Source organism: Aphelocoma coerulescens, chromosome 6 (genome assembly GCF_041296385.1).
Source record: "Aphelocoma coerulescens isolate FSJ_1873_10779 chromosome 6, UR_Acoe_1.0, whole genome shotgun sequence".
Taxonomy (NCBI): Eukaryota; Metazoa; Chordata; class Aves; order Passeriformes; family Corvidae; genus Aphelocoma; species Aphelocoma coerulescens.
Genome location: NC_091020.1, coordinates 9,612,474 through 9,633,512, shown reverse-complemented (window position 1 = coordinate 9,633,512; position 21,039 = coordinate 9,612,474). Strand labels below are relative to the sequence as shown.

The 21,039-nt window shown below is 39.0% G+C and overlaps 1 protein-coding gene across 13 annotated transcripts in view; it reads right to left on the bottom strand.

The window, feature by feature from the left end:
* Positions 1-21,039, bottom strand: part of LDB3 (LIM domain binding 3) — a 116,280-nt gene that overhangs the window by 38,598 nt on the left and 56,643 nt on the right. For 8 of the 13 annotated variants that reach the window (XM_069019142.1, XM_069019139.1, XM_069019143.1 and 5 more), the window contains 3 exons: positions 19,354-19,760; positions 5,892-6,061; positions 4,887-4,923 (listed from right to left, as the gene is read on the bottom strand). In XM_069019142.1, coding sequence (XP_068875243.1) covers positions 4,887-4,923; positions 5,892-6,061; positions 19,354-19,760 — 614 coding nt within the window. Of the gene's footprint in view, positions 1-507; positions 1,419-4,886; positions 4,924-5,891; positions 6,062-11,412; positions 11,617-14,974; positions 14,998-19,353; positions 19,761-21,039 lie in introns of those variants that run through there. The other 5 variants (XM_069019145.1, XM_069019147.1, XM_069019148.1 and 2 more) reach the window with 3 other exon arrangements.

Genomic DNA, 21,039 nt, shown 5'->3' with positions numbered 1-21,039 from the left:
GCTAAGAAAAGGGAAACGCATTTTAAAAGGAATGAGTGCTCATGTACTCTTAAATAATACTGAAGAATTAGTTCTTTTATGTATGTATGATAACCCTTTAAACACTTCAGTATTTGGTTGATTCATGCAAAATTCTCCATGAACAGTAGCTTTTCCTTATTTCTATAACACAGAAAAAAATGGGAGTTTGAATTAACTTGGTTCTTGTATGGACTGCTAAGACAAACCTGGAAGCAGCAAAAAGTGTAACAGTTTCAATCTGATCTCATGCACTAATCCCTTTGATTGGAATTACTGCTACCACATAAAGGTACCTAAGTCAACTGCTTTGTCAGGTTTATTCCAATTCAGACAACTTAAAGGTCAATAAGAATTATAGCTAATAATGGAAAGCTTTTTAACCAAATTTTGTTATTTGGGAAAGAAAAGTTCTCCTTCTTTCAATAATCAGTTGAAGCAGTTATTGTTTTAAAACAGAATAAAGTACTGTGTAAAACAGGCACATAATTATTTTAGTTTTAAAACCTTTTATTTCAGATAAAGCATGCTGCTATATACAGAAAAAAATGTGAGTCAAAGCAAGAGCAATACATAATGGGCAACATATTCCTTAAAACTTACAAGATGCTTTTAAAAGCTTCAGTGCACCAGCAGTATGATATATTCTTCTCACTCCTAAATCGCCTCTAGCAAAATGTCATTTCCTTGCAGATCCTGAGCAACCCCAGCTATCTCTCACTTTTATATAATGATAAATTAAAGTTGCCAACCCAAAACTTACAGCAATGGTTTCAGTAAATGACTTCTGCCAGTATAATACATTGAAATACAACTTCACATTGCTAATATCTTATTTCAAACAGCATTGTTCAACTATGCAAACTAAGTGTATTATACATTTAGCAAAGTCTAGGCCAATCAGTTTTCCTTTTCAACTTTCTTTCTCCTACTTCATTATCTTTACATCAGTAAAACTCAGTGAAAGTCTCATTCTTCTTCCTCCTAAAGAAATACTGTCAATAACTTCCCTCTCATTTTCTTCTAGAATTAAAGTCAGAAGACTACAATAGTGATGCTTTGCTGTGTACTGAAGTTTAAGATAGTAAAGGAAAAAAAACCTAAACTACTTTATCATGAAGAATATGACCTGGGTTGTATCATGATTTCACTTTTGGTGACAGTGAATGGCTAACAGGCTAAAACCAGAAACCTACTGCCTGGCAGTACATGTTTGCACGAGTGACACGCTCAGGCTCTAACTCAGGGCAGCAGTTAATGTGTTCCTGTAACTCTCTCGTGTTTGCCCTCTGACTGCGGGCCTTTAGCTTTTAACATTAAGGAGCTGCGCGGACAGGCCGTGATGCCAGTTGCGCAATTTGGCAAAGCGTGGGCTGTTACGTTCCGTTTCAAACCTCTCCCTGTGGCATGAAGAAAGAGAGAGAGAGAGACAGACAGACAGAGAGAGAGAGAGAGACAGAGAGAGAGAGACAGAGAGAGAGAGACAGAGAGAGACGCACATACACGGAAGAAAGAAAGGAGGGAGAAAGAAAGGGGTTAGGGACCATGGCTACCACTCCCCTGCCTTACAACGAGGGCAATGGCAATTTATTTGGATTTTTTCCTCAGCTTTCAAATCAGCACAGTGAAGGCTGGGTGATGCTTTTTGGACCATGCGTAAAAGGTTTTGCAGTTGTGTATTTCTGAGAAGTAACTTGATATAACTTCTTATTCTTTGACTTGTGCTTGGTATTACAGGGCTGCTTTTGCTAGAAATGCAGTGTAATCCCATTGTTTTCCTCCCAGCAGTTTCTCTTGGCTTTTCCCTCCCTCTCACACAACTGAGCAGTCAGTGAAAATTAACTCATACAAGTGCAAAATGAATGCAATTATCTTCCATTCCGTAAGACCTAGGTCAGCCCATATATAACCTGCTGTCCTTCCTGCAAGGACCATCAACCCCAGGTTTCAGCAGTACTTTTCTATAGCTTCCTCAGAATTAGTGAGTATTAGTGTTGACATTTGCATAGGTATTTCTGGTCATTTGTATCACAAAGCAGAACAACAGGATTTTCAAAGCAGAGTCCTGTGAAGTACTGGCCACCTCCTGCCACCCCTAACTGCAGACTGGGGTGCTCGAGCCATGTTCAGCACCTCTAAGGATTTAAACTTTTTTAGATCCTCTATAGTTTAAATTCAGCTTTTGTATATAAAAAGGGGAAGAAGGAGGATGTGTGATGATAGCACAGTCAAGGAGAAGTACATCAAACAGAATGAAAAATGAAATGGTCTCATTATTTACAAAACTTTTTGCAGTCATTGCAAACAAGGTCATTTTTTCCTCATTATTTACACTCAAAACACAAGACAATTAATTGTGTTAATACAGTGGAACTCAAGAGTGAAACCAGTCAAACAGAAAGGAGCAGACTGGGCTGGTTTTACTCCTCGGGCTGAGGAAAGCACAAAACAATAAACAGAGTAAATGCCAACAAATTCACTGATATTTCTGAATCTTTTGTCCTTAATAACACAGTGTCATGCAAGTAATAGTCCTAACAGAGTCTTGATGTAGGACTTCTCAAACTATTTTTTATGCTTTTAGGTAATTAAGAGACATAAAGTATTCCTGGCTGAAACTTCCTGATGGTGTTTTTTCCAGCTATACCAGAATATACTAGCTCCAGTGGGTCTGACACGTAATTTAAGAACTCCCTTACTGCTTTCAAGATATTACCCCTCCATTCAAGGAAAAGGTATTCAGAAACATCTGTTTGGCTTGAAATGGATCCCATCTCTCCAGAAAATATTCCATAACAATTGTCACACCAGCAATGAAAAGTTTTCATAGCAAGTTATGCGTGTCTTCAAAACAGCAGTAGCATGAGCAAAGGACAATCATGCAACACACTCATTTATACTGACTGAAAGGAATTTTCTGCCACCCAAAAATTCCCAAGTTTATGGGTTTTCTTCGGAACATATGTCATGAAGTTGGAAGCAGCAATCTAAAAGTGACTATTTTTATGTAAAACAGTTCTGCCAAGAGTAAGCCACATCTTTCCTCCCCCCACTCCCAAGTGTTTGGAAGAAACTTGATCACCATTCCATGCAATTCTTGCTGGCTACACTGAGGAGATGACACAAAGAGACAAGAGAAAGCACCAGAGAGAGATCACTCACAGCCTGCCTGAGGCCACAATGACAGATGCCTGCACAGCCCTGCTGCCAAATCCCCAGTGGACTGTGTCCAATGTTTGAGGTGGGTATCAAGCACCCAGATGGTGCCAGCACTGTCAGTGGGGTAGGAAGGAGACCCCACTTCATTCCTGGCACCAGAGCTCACACCAGTTGCAGTCCCTGTGTAAGCACCTATATATGCTCCCTGATGCCTCTACTATCAATGCATACCTTAAACCTGTTCAGATGTGCCTAAACATAACCAGCACTGTCCTTGGGAAAGAAAAGGATAACACAGTGATACCTAAAGAAAATGTGCAAAGCACAGTGCACACAGTCATGTGCTTGAAGTTACACTGGCTAGATTGTGCAATTTACATGTGTTGATGTGTTACCAGATAATTATTGTCAACATATACCATGTAAAGTTTCCACTATTTTTTATTTTCCAAAGCCACAGACTACACCTAGAGATATTATTTCTTAAAAACAACATATTACTCTCAGATATGAATGTGGCACTGTTAAGTTCAGCACACTGCTTTAAATCCCATCATAATAAGGATTTGGATGTGTGCTATTACATCAAAACAGATAATGCACAATACATGTAATGAGAATTAGGCTTGCACATTTGAGGGAAGAAATAAATCCCTGAGGGCTATAACGTCAAGCCTGATGTTTGGGCACCCAGCCATGAACTTGGGTGAACTGCAGGGGAAGGTTTATAGCAGATACCAACTGAAAGCATTCTTGTATTCTCACAGGGAAGATAGCAGGTATCTTTCTCACTGATTCAACATTTGTAACCTGCACTGTGATCAAAAGCTCAGAACCTTTAAAGAAGCCACATGGCAGTAAAAAAAAAAAAAAAAAAAAAAACAGAAAAAGAAGAGGAGGTGGATTGAGTACCAAACACATCAAACCCAGCCTGTGGCCTAGAGCAGCTAATGTGAAACAGGGATTTGAAGTATGCAAACAGAAAGTAAGGCTTGCATGCAGGATGCTCCTGATTGCACTGCAGTTTTTAAGCTCAACATAAGAATCTTTAATACATCTATTTCCTGGCTATGCAGGATGATGATAAATCTTTAATTCCATATTATATCTCTGAACATATCCACTTTTTCATTCATTTTTGATTCATCCCATGAAACAAATACATTTATCCATTAGCAAAAGCAGTCCTGTGCTTCCATATTCTACAAATGTAGGTCATATTATTCCAAACAAAACATAAGCTAATGATTATGGGTATGTATGGAAACAATTCCTTTACTGTATCATTTAAGGAAAATCAAATGTCAATCAGAGGGTCATCCAAATAAATTGCTCACAAATTTCAGTGCCATCACAACATTATATATTTTTATCCACTTACACAGTCAAGTAGTTACACAGGGCTTGGAACTCATCACATTCACACATTCAGAAAAGTACAGGAAAGTTGCATGAGCAGAGAGCTTTCAGATTTGATCACACACATCAGGAAATTTGCACTGTTTTTCCTAAAAGCATGCTAATTTGTTATCCTTCTCATTCAAATGCCTCTCAGTATCAGCATTTTAATTTTAGTGATTTTTTAAGTAAATGTATTAGAATAATTTAGGATAAAAATATAATAAAGGAACTTCATATTAATGCCATTTAAAAACATTATTGGGTTATAAGGAAGGATAAAGCTGTATTTTTCACAGGGAGTTGCCTACCTTGACCTCCTCAGGGCTTCTTCATCTGGATCTTGCACTGTAGAAAAAAATGTTTCAGTTAAAAAACAGAAAGAAAGGAATTGGCTTTATGGTATTATAAATTCTTTAGAAACATATCAAAAGCATATCTAAAGGTGCATTCATGACTTTGCAGCAGTGGAATTTGTAAGAACATCATGAAGAGGAGCGGTTCCCTAGGGACAGGAAGGAGGATGTCAGCAGGAAAGTAGCTATTACAACTACTTTCCCATTCATTACTAGCAATGTTTCACAGCTGTAGGCAATGATTCTACAGAGAGGTCCTGCTGTTTTGTACAAAGCAGGAGAGACAGCAGCAGCAGATTAATGGGGGAGGAAATACTAAATATTTCCCCCTGATGCGGGAAAAGGCCCTGACCTTCCTTCTCTCTACATCAGAAACCACCTGTGAGGTTAGTACCAGGTAACCATAACAACATTTCCATAGGCAACAAGCAACAAAGTTACAGCTCCATGACATTCATATCAGATCTAGGTTTAGACAACAGGGCTGACAGAGCCATAGATTCCATACAAATGGTGATCCATGGTTTTTTTTGACCTCCAGAAGTCACTTCTGTAAGTGTTACTGTACAAATGACTGTTACTTGTTTATCATTTTTGTCTAAAGAATGGACAGCTCTGTATGTCTAGGCTGTAGAAAACCCAAAGATTGTACTTAAGAGACTTGATTTGTAAGTAGGAATAACTATGGGGTCCCAAATGCTCGTTTACTGTACAATCTGTTATACTTTTATGGCGAGACCTCTGGCGGACCAAAGAATTTTCTTCATAAAGCGTTAAGGTGAGATTGCTCACTTTGATTTCTGAATTCCCTCAAGTTACATCCAGGATCTTCACCCTTGCTGACAACTACATGAGCCTGGACATGAGTCTTCCCTGAGTATCAGTGGCCAATACCAGGGCAGCAAGGAAAAACATGAATCTAAAATCAGGATGAGGGGGATGTTTTGTCATTCAACTTACTGTACTCAGTTCCAGTCATCTGGGCAAGGATACGAAAGGACTTGGACTGCAGGTTGGCAGAGCGGCGGCTCCAGTCCTCGCTCTCATCCTCAGGCTTGTTCTGAGTTTTAAGTACAGCCTGATACACTGGAGAGGCACTGTCCACATGAGTATCCTTAATAGGGAGGGCACTGCAATTCAGAAAGGGAAACGTTGGAAGCAGCTCTCTGGTCCCAGTTTCTCACCCAGCCATCCCCAACATGGCTTTGAAATGATCACTTCTTAAAAGATACATAGATCAATTTTATGTTATGGCTCATTCTATCTCTGAAAGGGCCTGTTATCATTCAAATCTGCTTGGAAATACCTGTTCATGATTCCTCAGCCAGTGCAGGCACACAAGCTTACAGTGGTTAGAATAATCTGTAGTGATAAAGGAGAGTAGGCCAGGCAAAAACATTTACTTCTCTGACCATTTTTATTCCATATTATTTCTTGTAAAAATGACTTCATATTGGTACTGCTCTATGTTATGTCTTTAAATTACAGTGTTGGGCCAGTGTACCTTAAGGTTGCAGATAGAAACAAAACCCATATTTCATTATAAAAATAATGTAGTAGGCTTTTATAGCTTTTTCTAGAGATGATTCTTTTTCAAACTGAATTAAACTTCCATCTGCCATAGTCTGGATTCATTGTCTACTAAATATGTGAAGCACAAGAAGTCTAGACTTGTACCCAAGACTTGCACATATAAGTAGTATCTGAAATCTTTAATGACAGAATGTATCTCAGGGACTTAAAACATGCTTAATCATCTTGCAAAGTGACATACCCAGTGTGCACACCTAAAATCAAAGCTACACAGGTCTGTAGCACAAGTGAGGTAACCTCTCTTTGATTTATGATGTAGACTAGAAACAGGCTTAGTAACTCAGTAGCTTTTTTTTTTTTTCCCAGTGAAAATAACTTCTGCATAGCAGAATTAAAATTAACTATTAACAGAGCTGCAGAAATATACACTGAGGGGATGATGTGTGCTTGGAGCAACTTGGCTCCATGGTTGCCCTAAATACAAGGTCTATTTTTGAAGCAAGTGATTTATTGTAACAGCTTTATGCTATTCCATAAAGACCTTTGCAAGCAGGAAGCTCAACTTCATGAGAACTTAGAAACATTTCTGTTAAAAGTTAAGGGCCACTTGGTCCAACAGTTTCTACCTTGGTTTGGGCTCGAAGTAAGTGCTCTCTGAGATACCACTGTGCAGAGAAAATCTACAAAGAAGTTGGGTCTGTGATTTGAAAGCCTGAGAGGAGTCAAGAAAAAGCTAGGAAGTATGTCTGACATCCTACATACAGCAATAGCATACAGTGTGATGAAAAATGTGTATCAGGTAGTGCTTTAAATATCAGTATTTCCCAGCTGACACACTCCTTCAGCACTGTCTAATATACACTGGTTTGATGGATTTACAGATAATAGCATGTATTTATGTTCTTCATAACCCTCATATATGCAAACTTCTCACTTTCTTGAGGAGCCACCAAAGTACAAACCACAGTCAAGTTTTTTTGTGTGTTTCAGCACCATCAGCTGTGGGGTGGAACTCAGCTTTGAAAGGTGAATTTAGGAAAAAACTTGAATCTTCAGTTTAAGCTCTGCCACAAAATATACAAGTTAGGTAAAAAAGTCTCTCAGTGTGAAAGATGGCCTGTAGGAGGGAGCAGCATTTTCCAGCTCCTATTTTAGTTCATGTTTCCTAGACCACAATCTTTACAATATGCAAACACTAGCAGGTACAGAAGGCAGAATGCCGACTTGTTTATTTCGGGAAGGCTGTGCCATCAGTGGCTTCCATTAGTGTTGCTCCTGTATGCAGCAATGGACATAGCCTTCTTTAGATGGAAGAGTGGAGACAGAGCAGTAGTCCTCCTCTTCTGGCCCATCACATATGGCTGAAGGGCTTGCTGAGGCAGGAAAGAAACTGCTGTAGTGAGTTCTGCCTTCTGCAAGAATAGTCTTTGCATGGAAAAGAGATTCTCTGTAATACCAACAGTAAGTCAGCAACACTCTCAGGACTTTTGTGCTGCTGCTTCTGACACTTGGCTATGCTATTCTGTCATGTTAATGTTCCCCAAAAGATGACCCTGTTTTCAAGTCCCCAGAGATGCTTCAGGGTGCTTCATGCCCAGAACCTGGCCCTGTATGACTGCCATAGGTGACTGCCTGATTTGGGCCAACATTTAACGTCGTATCCCCACAATGACTTTTTAATCTTGCTGAAGTTTAAAAACCTGCTGTATGTGATAGGAAATTTCCCAGCTGTAGAGTGGATAATAAACCACTGGATAGACAGTGCTGCTGATTTCAACCACGGACCACTGTGGCAACAGCTGTGTGCAAGCCCCAGAAAGTTCAAATTCCTCTCTTTAAATCCTCTAGCTGAAATGCTTTCTTTTTATATCATGACCAATATACAAAAAAGCAGTTTAAAGGTTTATGTACAGATATGCCATTAACTCAAGCATTGTTAAAAAACTGGAGCTGGAGGCTGGACCACAAATTTCACAGTAGCAATGTGTGGCATTAATATGACATATTAATACCCGTATGGTAGATGATTAAGGCAGGAAATGGAGCTTGGTGAATTAACCTCCCCAGCAGAGTGAAACATGCTCATATAAATTGAACTAAATTAATGCAATGCATTGGAGTATTTCCAACTCTGTCTTTAATTCAGCAGGCTTTCTTCTTTTTTTAAAATCATAATTATATTGTGGATGAGTAACTAGGACATAGGAGCCACTCAGCATGGAAGTGTAAAATATAGTGCACCGCTGATTATGAGCATTTCATAAACCTAAATGTGACAGTTGATTCTTGCAGACAGCCTAAAGATGCACATAACCATGTTAATACCTCTGTTATACCTCTCTGTAATTTAATTTCTTTCCATCTGGGTGTGGATGTGCAGAAATATCATGCATCTTTAAGCATATTACTTTAAATTGATGCTACTGAAAAAAAACCTCTTCCCAAATGGGTTAGAGCTGTCGGAGGTTTTCATTCTAGAGCTTAAGGTATTCTAGTAGGAGTCAATAAAAATGATTTTCCTTTTTTTCATCATCATTTAAGTCACACATTCTTAACATTAAAACAAGCTTTAAAGACAGTCAAACCTCTCTGAATAAGTAGCAATGGAATTTTATTTTTTGGAGCTCATTATAAACTATGGTTTACTACGTGAATAACTCCCTGGAGTCATTATTCAGATTTAAATTAAGTAGCTATTAAGTAGAAACTTAGGAACACTGCAGTCTTCTACCCCTGTAGACATACAACAAAATATTCTGACATCAGATATTACACTGATTCCAGCTATTTAAAAAAAGCTCTAAGAGGTAAAAACCCCACAACCCAACAGACAAGTTCATGCAGACTGGTAAATAGCCAGCGAAGTTGACTTATTGTAGAGGACACACAAGACATTAGTTTGTACTATCACATTATTGATTCTGCTACTTTAACTGTCAGATCTTATTCCTGATAAAGGTGCTAGATTTATGTCCTTATGTGACTTGTAAATTTGGCTAGAACTGCATAATGGAATTTAGAAGTGGTTTGACAGAAATGTACTCAAAATGCACTGTCCAAATGGTTTTACTGCAGCCAACTCACTCTTGGTTCTTGGTTTAGTAAGAGCAATTTAAAAAACCCCAAAACTATAGAATAGGAAGAGATATAAAATCAGGGCATTCAAAATTTTCTATCTTTAAGTTTCAGCATGGAGTCTGAGTAACCACTCTATGAAAAATTATGTTCTTCCCTTTATGTTTTCCATGGTGAGCCATTAAGAGTGGCTTATTTTCTAAGTGACAAGAGACTGACTCTGATCTCATGAAGTTACATCATCACTGATTTCAAATGGTCAAACCAGAAAAATGAATTCTTGTCTTAAGCCTGTCCATCACCGATAAAGTAAGTAAACTGTTTCCAGCTGCTGTCTGCCCTTTAGATGTGCAGTCTGAGTGTGCTTACCATCCTACAGACACTTGTGCACAAGTGAAAAGGACTAAGATGATTAATTAAGAACTGAGACCAAATTATAGGCTGATAATTGAGACAAAATGAATCAGCACACAATTTGGTCTGCTTTTATATTAAAAAATTCTCATACAAATACTTCTGCATTAAGCATAATCTTATCTCAGACTTGATCGATTAAGCAAGCTAAAAAACATCTTGGTTTCCACTGCAAATTAAAGTTCAGAATATCAGAGGAAACTGAAGAAAACATAAAATGAAAAGGATAAACATATTCAGCATTAACTTTATAATCATCTGATAATTTAAATAGGTATTTTTTTAAAACACTACTATTTGCATCATGTAATGCTACAGCATTTCAAGAAAGTGCCAATGTATCATAAAATGTCTCATATAATCCACGCTTATGAAGGATGTGAACCCTTATAAAGAACACAAATGAACTTCTTTGTACTTCACTAATTGGAAATATGAGTCTACTCAACACCTGTGGAGATTCACTGAGTCATGGCCAAAGCCAGCTAAAGGTGTTGCTTGTGATCATCATGAGGGAGAGCTGTGATGAGCAACAATATTGAGGCAAGAAGTTAGAGGAAAAGAAAAATAATTATAAAAAGAGAGAAAAATGGCCAGTAAAAGGGAGCACAAGCAAATACATAAATCATCCTCATTTTGAGTAAGCCTGCAGCTAACATATGGAAAAGAAACTACGTTAAAGTGTCTTGCTATACCTGTATATTGGTGTCATATCAAAGGAAGGCAAGTTCTATTTTGGGTAGAAGCACACATGGTAAGAGAGAAACCTCGTTACATTTATTGCATATGTAATTTCAGTAAAGTTATTACAACTCTAGATAAGTTAATCAGGTAAGATGTCCAGAAACATGCATTGGAAAAGCAGAGTTATCAAAGATCAGTGGATTTTGCCATAGTCCAAAGGGTATGTGTAAAACACGTACTGTATGTAAGCTAGGGACAGGGAAAATACAGCAAAACACTCCGTTCTGAAAAGTAAACCAGTAGCCAGTGCTAAATAAATATTTTGCATTCTTCAGGTATCAATAAAAATTCCACCCCCCCTTTCTGTCCTTTCTGAGCTATGCATGTAATTGTGGCTATTATAAATCACAGTCATCAAAAATGAAAACCCATCCAATATCATATACAGAGCACTAGATGTATTTTTATGGGGCTTACCAGTTCTAGGAGGAATACCAAAAAACCTAGGTTAAATTAAGGTATCCCTGACCATGGCAGGGGGGCTGGAACTAGATGATCTTTAAGGTCCCTTCCAACAACAAACCATGCTATGATTTTCTACTGATCCATCCTTTTAACTTCAAAACGTGGAAGTGCTTTCGAACACCATCTAGGATGTGTGTAATATACCCCAGGAAAAAAGAAGGAGTCCAAGAAGAGCAAATGCGTCATGCAGGTAGGGATGTTACAAGTATCATGCAGAGAAAGAGCATTCCACAGAAGGAAATAACCTTACCCAGCAAATTCTCCACCCTGGGCTTGTGCCTGGCCTGCAATTGCATCCATGATAGCATCCTGGGAATACATGCTGATCGGGGTGTTATACTGCGCGTGAATTATGGTAGCCTTGCCGCCAAGGCCCTTCACCTCAATGGGTTTGTGTGTAGACAGGGCAGAGTCCTTCAGGACATTGGGGTTGAAACGCTCCGTGAAGTCCGTGCTGGGTTATGCAAGGGTGAGGTTCCACAGGGAAAGGAGGGGAAGAAAGGAGAGAGGCGTGAAGTTAAGTGAGGGAAGCACCACCAAGAGAGGAGTGTGCACTTCTGTTCATGGCATCTCACCAGCAAAGCTTCTCATCAGAGAAGAGCCAACAACATAAGCACCAAGCCACAGCAAAAAGATGGCTGTGCTAATGGATGTCATTTTTGGGTCGGCTCACGATGTATACAAATGAAAAAAAAGGTGAAATAGCTGTCACTGTATTAAAATATCACAAAAAATCCTTAAGTATTTTGTGTGATACTTACATATACTAAAATTCTGTTGTTACAGGCACGTATACATCTAAGTGTATACAAACATGCACATGTTTGTATATATGCATGCCCATGGGACATACATACACAGTGCAGAGAATTCCCACGTTTTTTCCTTCTTCGATGCATGTTTTCAGAAGGGTTTTACAAAGGTCTAGAAAGTGCAGTGGAGTGAACAGATATCAGGTCGTCTGTTACTTAGAGGGTTTTGGTACTTTCTGTCTGGGTTATTAATCACAGTGAAATTTAGTACTTGTGCCTTTTAATCTGCAAGACTTTCCTCACAAAGACTAAATCTTCCCAAAATCTCTGTATGGCCAGACCCAAGTGCTGCTATGACATGATAAATGCTCAGTCCCAGATCAAAATATCTTACATTGCAACCAACTGGACAACTGCAGTTGGAAGAGTTGTTGCCTTAGTTTCCAGTGACTCCATTTAAGAGGAAAGATTTTATAGCTGACTGAGCCCCAAAAGCAAGTTAGGTGAAGCTCCCATGACACCAGAATGAATCAGTTTCATGTCAGACTGCAACCAAAGAGCAGCTGGTTTTCTTGTAGGGCTGAGTTGTACATAGTCCTAGAGCTAGGACTGAGCAGTGCCCTGAGTTCCAATGAACAAGCTAAACCTCAGCTGAGGTAGCTGCTCTTCTTCAACCTATGGGAGATCAGGTGAATCTCTGGTCTGCTGTTCTTGTCCTGCCAGAAGCAGAAGGATGCCAGGAGGAGAGATTCCATACACTCACCAAACTGGACAAAACTGGGAATTCTTTCCTTTGTGAAATAACAGATATTTCATAAATGTTTCATGTAGAACTGAACCCAAAAGCTAGAAATGGATATATTTCCCCCTGCAGAAGACATGCTGAAAAATTTAATCCCATTTGATTGGAACAATTTTCCTTTTCAGTTTAAGACATTAAACTGTAAGTTTATTGGCTATTACTAAGTTTTCCTCTTTACACAAACAACAGTGTGCCTGTTTACCATGGGCAGCCCCAGAGGGTGAGAGTTAAAACTGAACCCTCATCCCAGCATGGAGGAAAAAGTAAAATCAAGTAAGGCTGGTAGCAATCTGACTTAATTTTCTGGAGATTATCACACGTGCTGTGCCACCTCCGAAGCCAGCCAGGGGATTCCACTATGTTTTCAGCCTTTTGTTTGGTGGGATGCCCTGACTGAAGATGGACAGAGAGAGACAGTCACATATCATTGCAAATCCTTGATAGAACATTGACAGCCACATGCTCAAGGACCAGAGACACACAGGTGCACACGTTGCATTACAGCCACAGCCTTCAGTTGCATGCGTCAACATTTTAAGGGAGGGGACTGGAACCTGCATTATGCATTCAAAAAGTGAAAATTGTCTTTTTACCAAGACGTTCTCACATTTAAAATACATCTTCCTTAACTATTCATCAACTCTGACAATTCTATAATTACACTGACATCATCTGTTGAGGGGTGATGTGCAGAGACGTGCAGGTTGCTGTACTGAGCATGCACATGCCTGACTTCAACAACAATATCTCTTTTCTTTGTAATAGCCTAAACAATCACATGGTAATTACAAACACACAGGTCCTCAAGATCTTGAATTTAGTGTTCTCTTTCTTTCACACTGTTGAAAGCACTGAAGAGATTGTAAAGCCAAGATCTGAGAAGATTGTGTGAATGAAAAGACAGAGGTTAAATGTGCCACCTTTAAAGAATAATGTTCTAAGCAATTGGTTTCCACAGTCAGTTACAGAAATCAAAGCTACTAATGTTAGAACAGCCTAAACTTCCCTCATGGTAGCAGCAGGAGTCATTTGGGCTTTCACTTGTGATCTTTAAACAGTTTTAGTGATGTCTTTCAAGAGGGTTTAGTCACATTACACACACCAAGGCAAAACTTCCACTGAAGGTAACAGAATTACCATAAAAATAACAGAAAAAAGTACAGATTTCCAACTGATGAGTTCTTTTTCTAACTCTGGAAGCAAACAGAAGATATTAGTGCTTGTAAGGGGTGCTGGGCTCTTGGACAAGTGGCAGAGGTAAGGCTGCAGCTCTGCAAATGAATGGGATCTTTCTCCCAAGCTAGAAAAGGATTAGGAAAAATAAATCCCAAAGCAAGTAAGATTACAAATACCCCTATAAAGTAACTTCTGCTTTCTAAGACAATCCTGTCAGAATAATTAATGTAAATTAGCTAGGGTTTTTCACTCCAAAGGATTTACATCATCACACCCACACCTCATTGAAACCAACAGAGAATGCCAGATCACTGTAAATTATATGCACTAAATATTACTTCATGTATTCTACTACTTCTAACTTTGTACTGTGAGTTTAAATTTGACATTTAACTATTAGAATTATTTATTTTATACTCAGTTTAACCCAGTCTCCAGCAATTTATGGACAACACCCAGGTCAGAGGCAAAAAGCAAGAGTTTAGAGACAATCCTCTGCCCTTAGAAAGACTAAAGGTCAAAACTGAGGACTCTCGGAACTCTCCTAAATAAAGCAGCCCAATCACATTTTCATATCAATAGTTATATCTTTTTTGGGCAATAGATTTATCAAGGTAAATCACTTTGTATATTTTTTTTCTGTACCAGTATCTTACTCCGACCTAAATTTAAATTTTCGCAGACTTTGGAAATTAATTTAACATTGAAGCGGAAAGTACTTTACTAATAACACACCAAAAAAGGCTCAGATAATGCTCACCAAACTCAGAAGGCATGAAGATAACTTAAAGAAAAACCTGCCAGTAGAAGCAAAACCACCTGAAAGCTTTTAGAAGAACTGAGTAGGCTCAGGTGGCAGCTCCATTCACAGCATTAGAGCATCACCAAGAAATGCCAAGCGGGAGCACTGCTGGACAGCAGGGGCAGCGCAGGGCGCCTGCCACACCAAGCAGATGTTTAAAAAAGTACTTGCACTTGCAAGCAGACACAGCAGGAACGCAGGGGATCATGCTACCCCAGAAAACACATCTTCACACACAGTGTCACACAAATATCTGGCACTACACAGAGGTGATACTAACTTGGCAGCGGTGTTGGTTATGACCTAGAAGAAGAGAAAGAGAACAAACAACATCAAAACCAACCACACAGAAAAAAGTCAATACTTTGTAGACTGCAAAGGGCAAAAGATATTTACAAAAGATTACTACAGCTCTTTTCAGACCATCTACAAATAAGAACAAAAGGTAAATGTTTGCCTAAAAACCCCAACATGATTAAGAAAGGAAAAAATGCAGGGATTATAGTTGATCCACTAGGACTTAGTGGGGTACCATGGTATTTTGGCTGACCCTTGAACACGATTTTATTGCTGTGCATCCTTAAAAGTACTACTACCAAAGTGTAGGGAGGGGGGAGCAGAGGGAAGAAAGGAGGATTTGCAGAGTATGTTCTCATCTGAAAATAGCAAATGAGTGGTAGAGACTATATTTTTCTCTTAGATACTGAATATTCAGGGATGAAGTCTGTTCTCCTCAGGCCACCCTCAGAGGTGGTTTTGCAAGACTGATTTTTAAGTCTTTTACATGCTGGAGAAGATCCAAAGAATATAGTGGTAAATGTTTAAATCTAAAACTAAGGAAAATGCCTTTGTATATAACAAAGTATTGGCCTAGATATGACTGTACCTACATTATGCCAAGAGGGGTGTAAGCCAATTAACTTTGGAATAGTCATTCCTAATTTATTCCACGTGAAACAAAGCAAGCCATGCATTACATGTTTTCTGGGATATCCATAGCAGGATATTTTATTCCATTTGGTATGTACACAGTAGGGAAAAAAGGTATGTTCATGCTCCATTCCTGCACCTCTGCATAAACCAGTGATGGTGCTTGCACAGTAATTCCAAAGCAGCATAACATAGGCTAAAGCTGGGAGTGCAGAACAGAGTGGGCTCAGTCTGGACTAGGGTGGTCTTCCTAATAAATCTTTATGATGGTTGCACAAATTGCAGTAATGGGCTATAATGTTTAACTTTTTTTTTTCACAGCTTAGAATACCCACATTCTGTTCTTTTCTTGATTGAAGACTAATTAATCACATTTTGTGCAAAATAAAGAGGGAGAGATCCAGGGTCAGCTAATAAACTTCTCTTCTTACTTGGCTGCATGGAATGCTGTGGACAGAAGTGGGCACTGAGCCTTCCAGCTTGCTGCTGTGACATTTCTGTATCTGGGATGGATACAAAATACTGGACAGCAAAGTTACACTGTTAAGAGTGACATTCCAAGTGGATTTGGCTCCTCCTATTTTTTCCTTGCAGAACCTTTGATATTACTGCTTCTTCCAACATATGATCCTTTAGCCTTGGCTCATCCAACAGCCTTTTTCATGATCAAAAGCACTCTAATGAGCCAAAGCTGCCATAAAGACTTTGCACTTCTGCATTTCCATAGTAAAGCCATCACAGATCATCCTCTGCAGCTACTGATCAGACTCTCAGATTTGAAAATATTCTTCTAGCTTTATAAACCCTACATTAAGCCAAATATATCTGTCTCTTACAGGAACTGGTAGAGATATATTAGGAACAAGCACATCACTGATCCTATATCCATTTTAGGTGTATGCAGGACAGCTGGGCACTCATTTACAATGAAACTATGTGCAATGGTATCATTTTCTGACTCATCCAGGCATCTACCTTACATATAAAGTAATATTTTAAAGGCAGAACTACCAAACCCCTAAAATACACCTTAATTAGAGGAATATAAAAGTATGTTCAAACAAAAGAAATATTATGTGCACAAACTAAGAACAGCTCAGCAATTACGTCTCAGAAAAGATTTTTGAGATGTGAAGAGGCTCCTATAGCTTCCTTCAAAAACAGTATAGCTTTGCTTCTCCTTATGTTTAGTATGAGATGAGAAAATTCCTCCCAGTTCAAAGCCACACATTATTTTAGTTTGATTCTATATAGGGACATGTCTGAAACACCCAACTTGCTGCTCGCAGAGGTCACACAGTAAGAAGCCAGTAACCCAAGCCACCTGGCACGTACTTGTGGGACAGGTATTTACTGCCCTTGACCTACAATGTGAAAAATAACTTACACTGGAATGAAAAAGATGCACATGTTACAAACTGTGACTCACTGTTCATATTTATTAATACTCTCCAGAGCTTTCAGCACATCACGTTCCACACTCCTAACAGGCTTATTTTTCACCTTGGGCCAGAGTGATAAAGCTTTAATGTAAAGTGTATCAGAGAAACAGATGCTTTGTTATTCTTCACAGATCAAGGAAATAATCTCAAAATTAATTTCAGCTTCTTGATAGGATTTTCCAAAGGGTTTAGCTAAAGCTGTAACAGCAATTCACACAATTAAGTTTAAATAATTTGGTAAAAAGGACACAGAACTGAAACATACCTTAAAATCACTCCCCATGCTTGAACTTCCTTACAGCTTTTACCATACAGCTAAGTGCACGTTTGTGAAAGCACAATGAATTCAGTTTTGGAGCACCACAATATCACAATCATGTTGTATTATATGGTAAGAATGTTCCCAACAAAGGCCAGATTTTGCAGTGCTCACAGTGCTTTCCTTGTTCACATATATCCACTATGAGGTTGAGATTATCATGGACGCTACCAAGTCCCAAGGTAGTTACAGGTTCCATGCTTTTTTCCACAGAGCAGGAGGCAAGATGCTTCTTACTTCATGGATAACTGTCAAGTGGGAATGGGAATGACAGCACTATTGAGCTCTGAATTTTCTCTGCATGTCAACAGAGATGTACAGTTCTCTAAATCTCAGGGAAGTTACCTTCCAAGACACATTTGTTTAGTGCTTCTGAGCTCTTTCAGCATCTTTTCAGAATGTTCCTGCGCTGCAGGACAGGGGTTTTTTTATTTTCTTGTTTGTTCATCAGTGTTACAGATGGTAAAGGCAGATAGACAGCAACTCCCTAAAATCTAGTTCAAACTGAATAGAAAGGCTCACACTGACTTTGGTGAGTGATGGATGCAGCTCTGTTGTAATTCTGATAACAAACAGTCACAATGCTGAGCCATCCAAAATTCAGCCCCTTCACCCTCACCCCTGCAGGTATTCAGGAGAGATATGAACATAGTGGGGAAAAAGATAGCAAGATATACTCCCAGGAAGCTCTGCATATTGAAATAAGACAAGAATTGGTATTCTTCAGAAAACTGTGAATTAAGAGAGAAGTATTCTGAGGTTTATTTTGCTGATCTTGCTTACTAACTGAAATTATTTTCTTTTAAACAGTAATTGCTTTACTTAATTATCCAGTATGAGAAGGGGGGATAGAATTTTCTCAGATAAGTTAATTAGGATTGTTAATGCTGAGTGCTCAAGAGAGTCACAATGAATCATCTAAAACTGCTTGAATCATCTAAAACAGGTGTACACGCTCTTTTAATAGGAAGAAATATCCCTACTTTGCTACAGCTTAAAACCTCTTGGTTTTGCTTTTGCAGAGAGCTTCTGCAAAGGGATATAAAGTACTTGAAGTTACACATTTGCTATCAGACCTCGAGTGGCTTGCTGGAATTTTCTGGTTTTCCTTATATAGCCAAGTCCCTAGTGTTGAAAATACACTTTTCCACATATTCATAACAAGAAATTCATCTTCATTTAAAAGAAAAAAACCCAAACCACAAATAAACAAAAAACCTAGATTTGTTTGACAATTTATACATGAAGGCAAAAGAATTAGGAAAACCTGATTCTCACTGCTTTTACTCATGTACTGTAGTCCAAGCTCCCCACTTTACAAACCTACTAATAAAACAGATGATCTGCAGTACAGGAATATGGAAAACCTTGACAGTATGGATCAAACTATTTGGAGATCATTCCTTGTTACAGCAAAGTTAACATTAAAGCTAACAGATGCAAGATAGTCTTCAAACCAGAGGATTCAAAATATTGCAATTCTGACTCATTTTGCATGGGAAAGCAAACACATTAAGGCAGGAATTACAGCAGGACACTCCAGTAGCTGAGCATGTCAGATTTGCTGGTCAAAGCCATTTCTCTTTAGCAAAGTACCAAAGATCAGGTGTGGTTTATAGCAGCTGCTCTGATGTCTGACAGCAATACTTGGATCTCTGAGACTCCATGCATTAGCTAGAACTGCTGAGTGCCACAGCCCTGAGATGATCACAGTTACTTCAGTCCTAGTGTTCCCCCTCATGCCCTGCTGACTATTGCCAATCCATGCTGCACTTCAGATACCAAAGACCATTGTTCTATAATGGCAATGTGGGTATATTTTGGGGGCTACTGGAAAATTTAATGATTGATCCAGACCTTAATCACGATTGCCAGAGAAATGCACAATAGGGTAAAGCACCATTACATTCACTGTTCAGCAAGTTCATTACTTATTGACGTAATTAAAGATGGTACCATGTTACCTACCCTCTAGGAAGTCCACCTTCCGAAGCCCTTCGATTGAGACTCAATTTATGCATCTCAGCCATTTCCCTCAGGGTCTCTGCCGAGTAAAGGCCAATGGGGTTGTTATACTGCCTCGCAGGGCTCAGCTGGTGTGCAGGGCTACTGCCACCAGCCAAAGCAGGGCTTGCTTTGGAACCTAGAGTGCTCTTGGCAGGTGAAATGTCAGGAGTCACAGACTGAGAGGACATGGAAGATCTAACTGTGGTAGTCCTTAGGTAGGAAGAGCTATTTGAAAAGCTGATCTCTTGCTGGTTGAGGTAGCCTGAAAATGTTCCATTGGTTGCTAAAACACTACCCATAGGCCCAGTCGCCGTGTTAGTTAGAGGGCTGAAGGTTGTTCTGTTGCCATTGATTTCCCAAGCAGGTTCCTGTAGTAGCAAACATGCAGGCCAAGAAAAGACAAAAAAGAAAAGAGCAATCATAGAACACATGCAAAAATAACATATCTGCAATTAATGCTTCAAACATAGTCATAAACTAGCAATAAACAGATTGGGGCCAAAGCATTCAAACTTTCAGGGAAGATTTTTCAAAGAAATGCATTGTTTCAAAATAGGGGAAGCAAAACAAACTCAGGCATTTTTTACTGGATTTTAGTTGAAATCAACAAGTAAAGCTTAACACTGAGAAAGCATTTGATACTAGTCAACCTCACAGCAATAATTTTATATTAAGACAACACTGTCCATTAATTTCTAGGATAATTAAGAAATCTTAAAAATGTCTTGAGGTCAGAATAATTTCAGATCATGTACAACCATAGAAGTCAATGCCGTTATTATAAGACAAAATGATTCTAAACCACACTGCTCTGTTTTCTATGACTGCACTCAAAGTTATGGAGGTTATGCACTGCTTTCCTGGGCTCTGGTTCATGCTGATCAGGCCATGCAGCAGGGTTAGCAGAGAGACTAACAGGACTCAAGAACAGGTACTGCTCCACAGAGAGGATGCTCCTATGCTGATCATTCCTGCATAAATTCCACTTGAGGGAATGTGTGCTTGAGCATGTAGGTGTGTGTATGATCCTACAGTCCTGTCCCAGATAATAAAAAAAACTAGGACAGCAGGCGCTGTCTTAGTCAAAGGAATCTCTCCTACAATACCTATACCCATAGAAGTCTGTGCTGGTGTTCAGATTCAAAAAAATCTACCAAAAACTCCTCCTGGAGAAACACAGTCCAACACTTCAGTTTCATAAATGATTCACTAAAAACACACCTTAGTGAAACCAAAATAGAAGATTTATCAAAAAAGAAAAATGCTCACAGTTAAGAGGCCCAGTAATGCTGGCTACCTGCTGCAGTCCAGCTCAGGGGACAGGGACAGGCAGGGGACATCATCCTGAAGAAGAAATGGAACCCACAATCTGGCCTCAATAAAAGCCAGCTCAAGAGCAGGTGGTAGCCTGCAGTGACATTTTGCCCCATTCAGTGGCAATTCAATCACCATTTTTAACACCTTGCACTCAGCTCCTCCATAGCCTTGCATGAAATATAGGCCTGAGAATGACCTGGCCTCTACTTCTATACTTTTGATAGTATTGGTTATCATTAATGTAATTTACTCATTTTGATTCTATGGTTCACTAGAAAAACAAATATTTATACTGCCCTCTTGGATTTTTCTATATTGCATATATAAGTT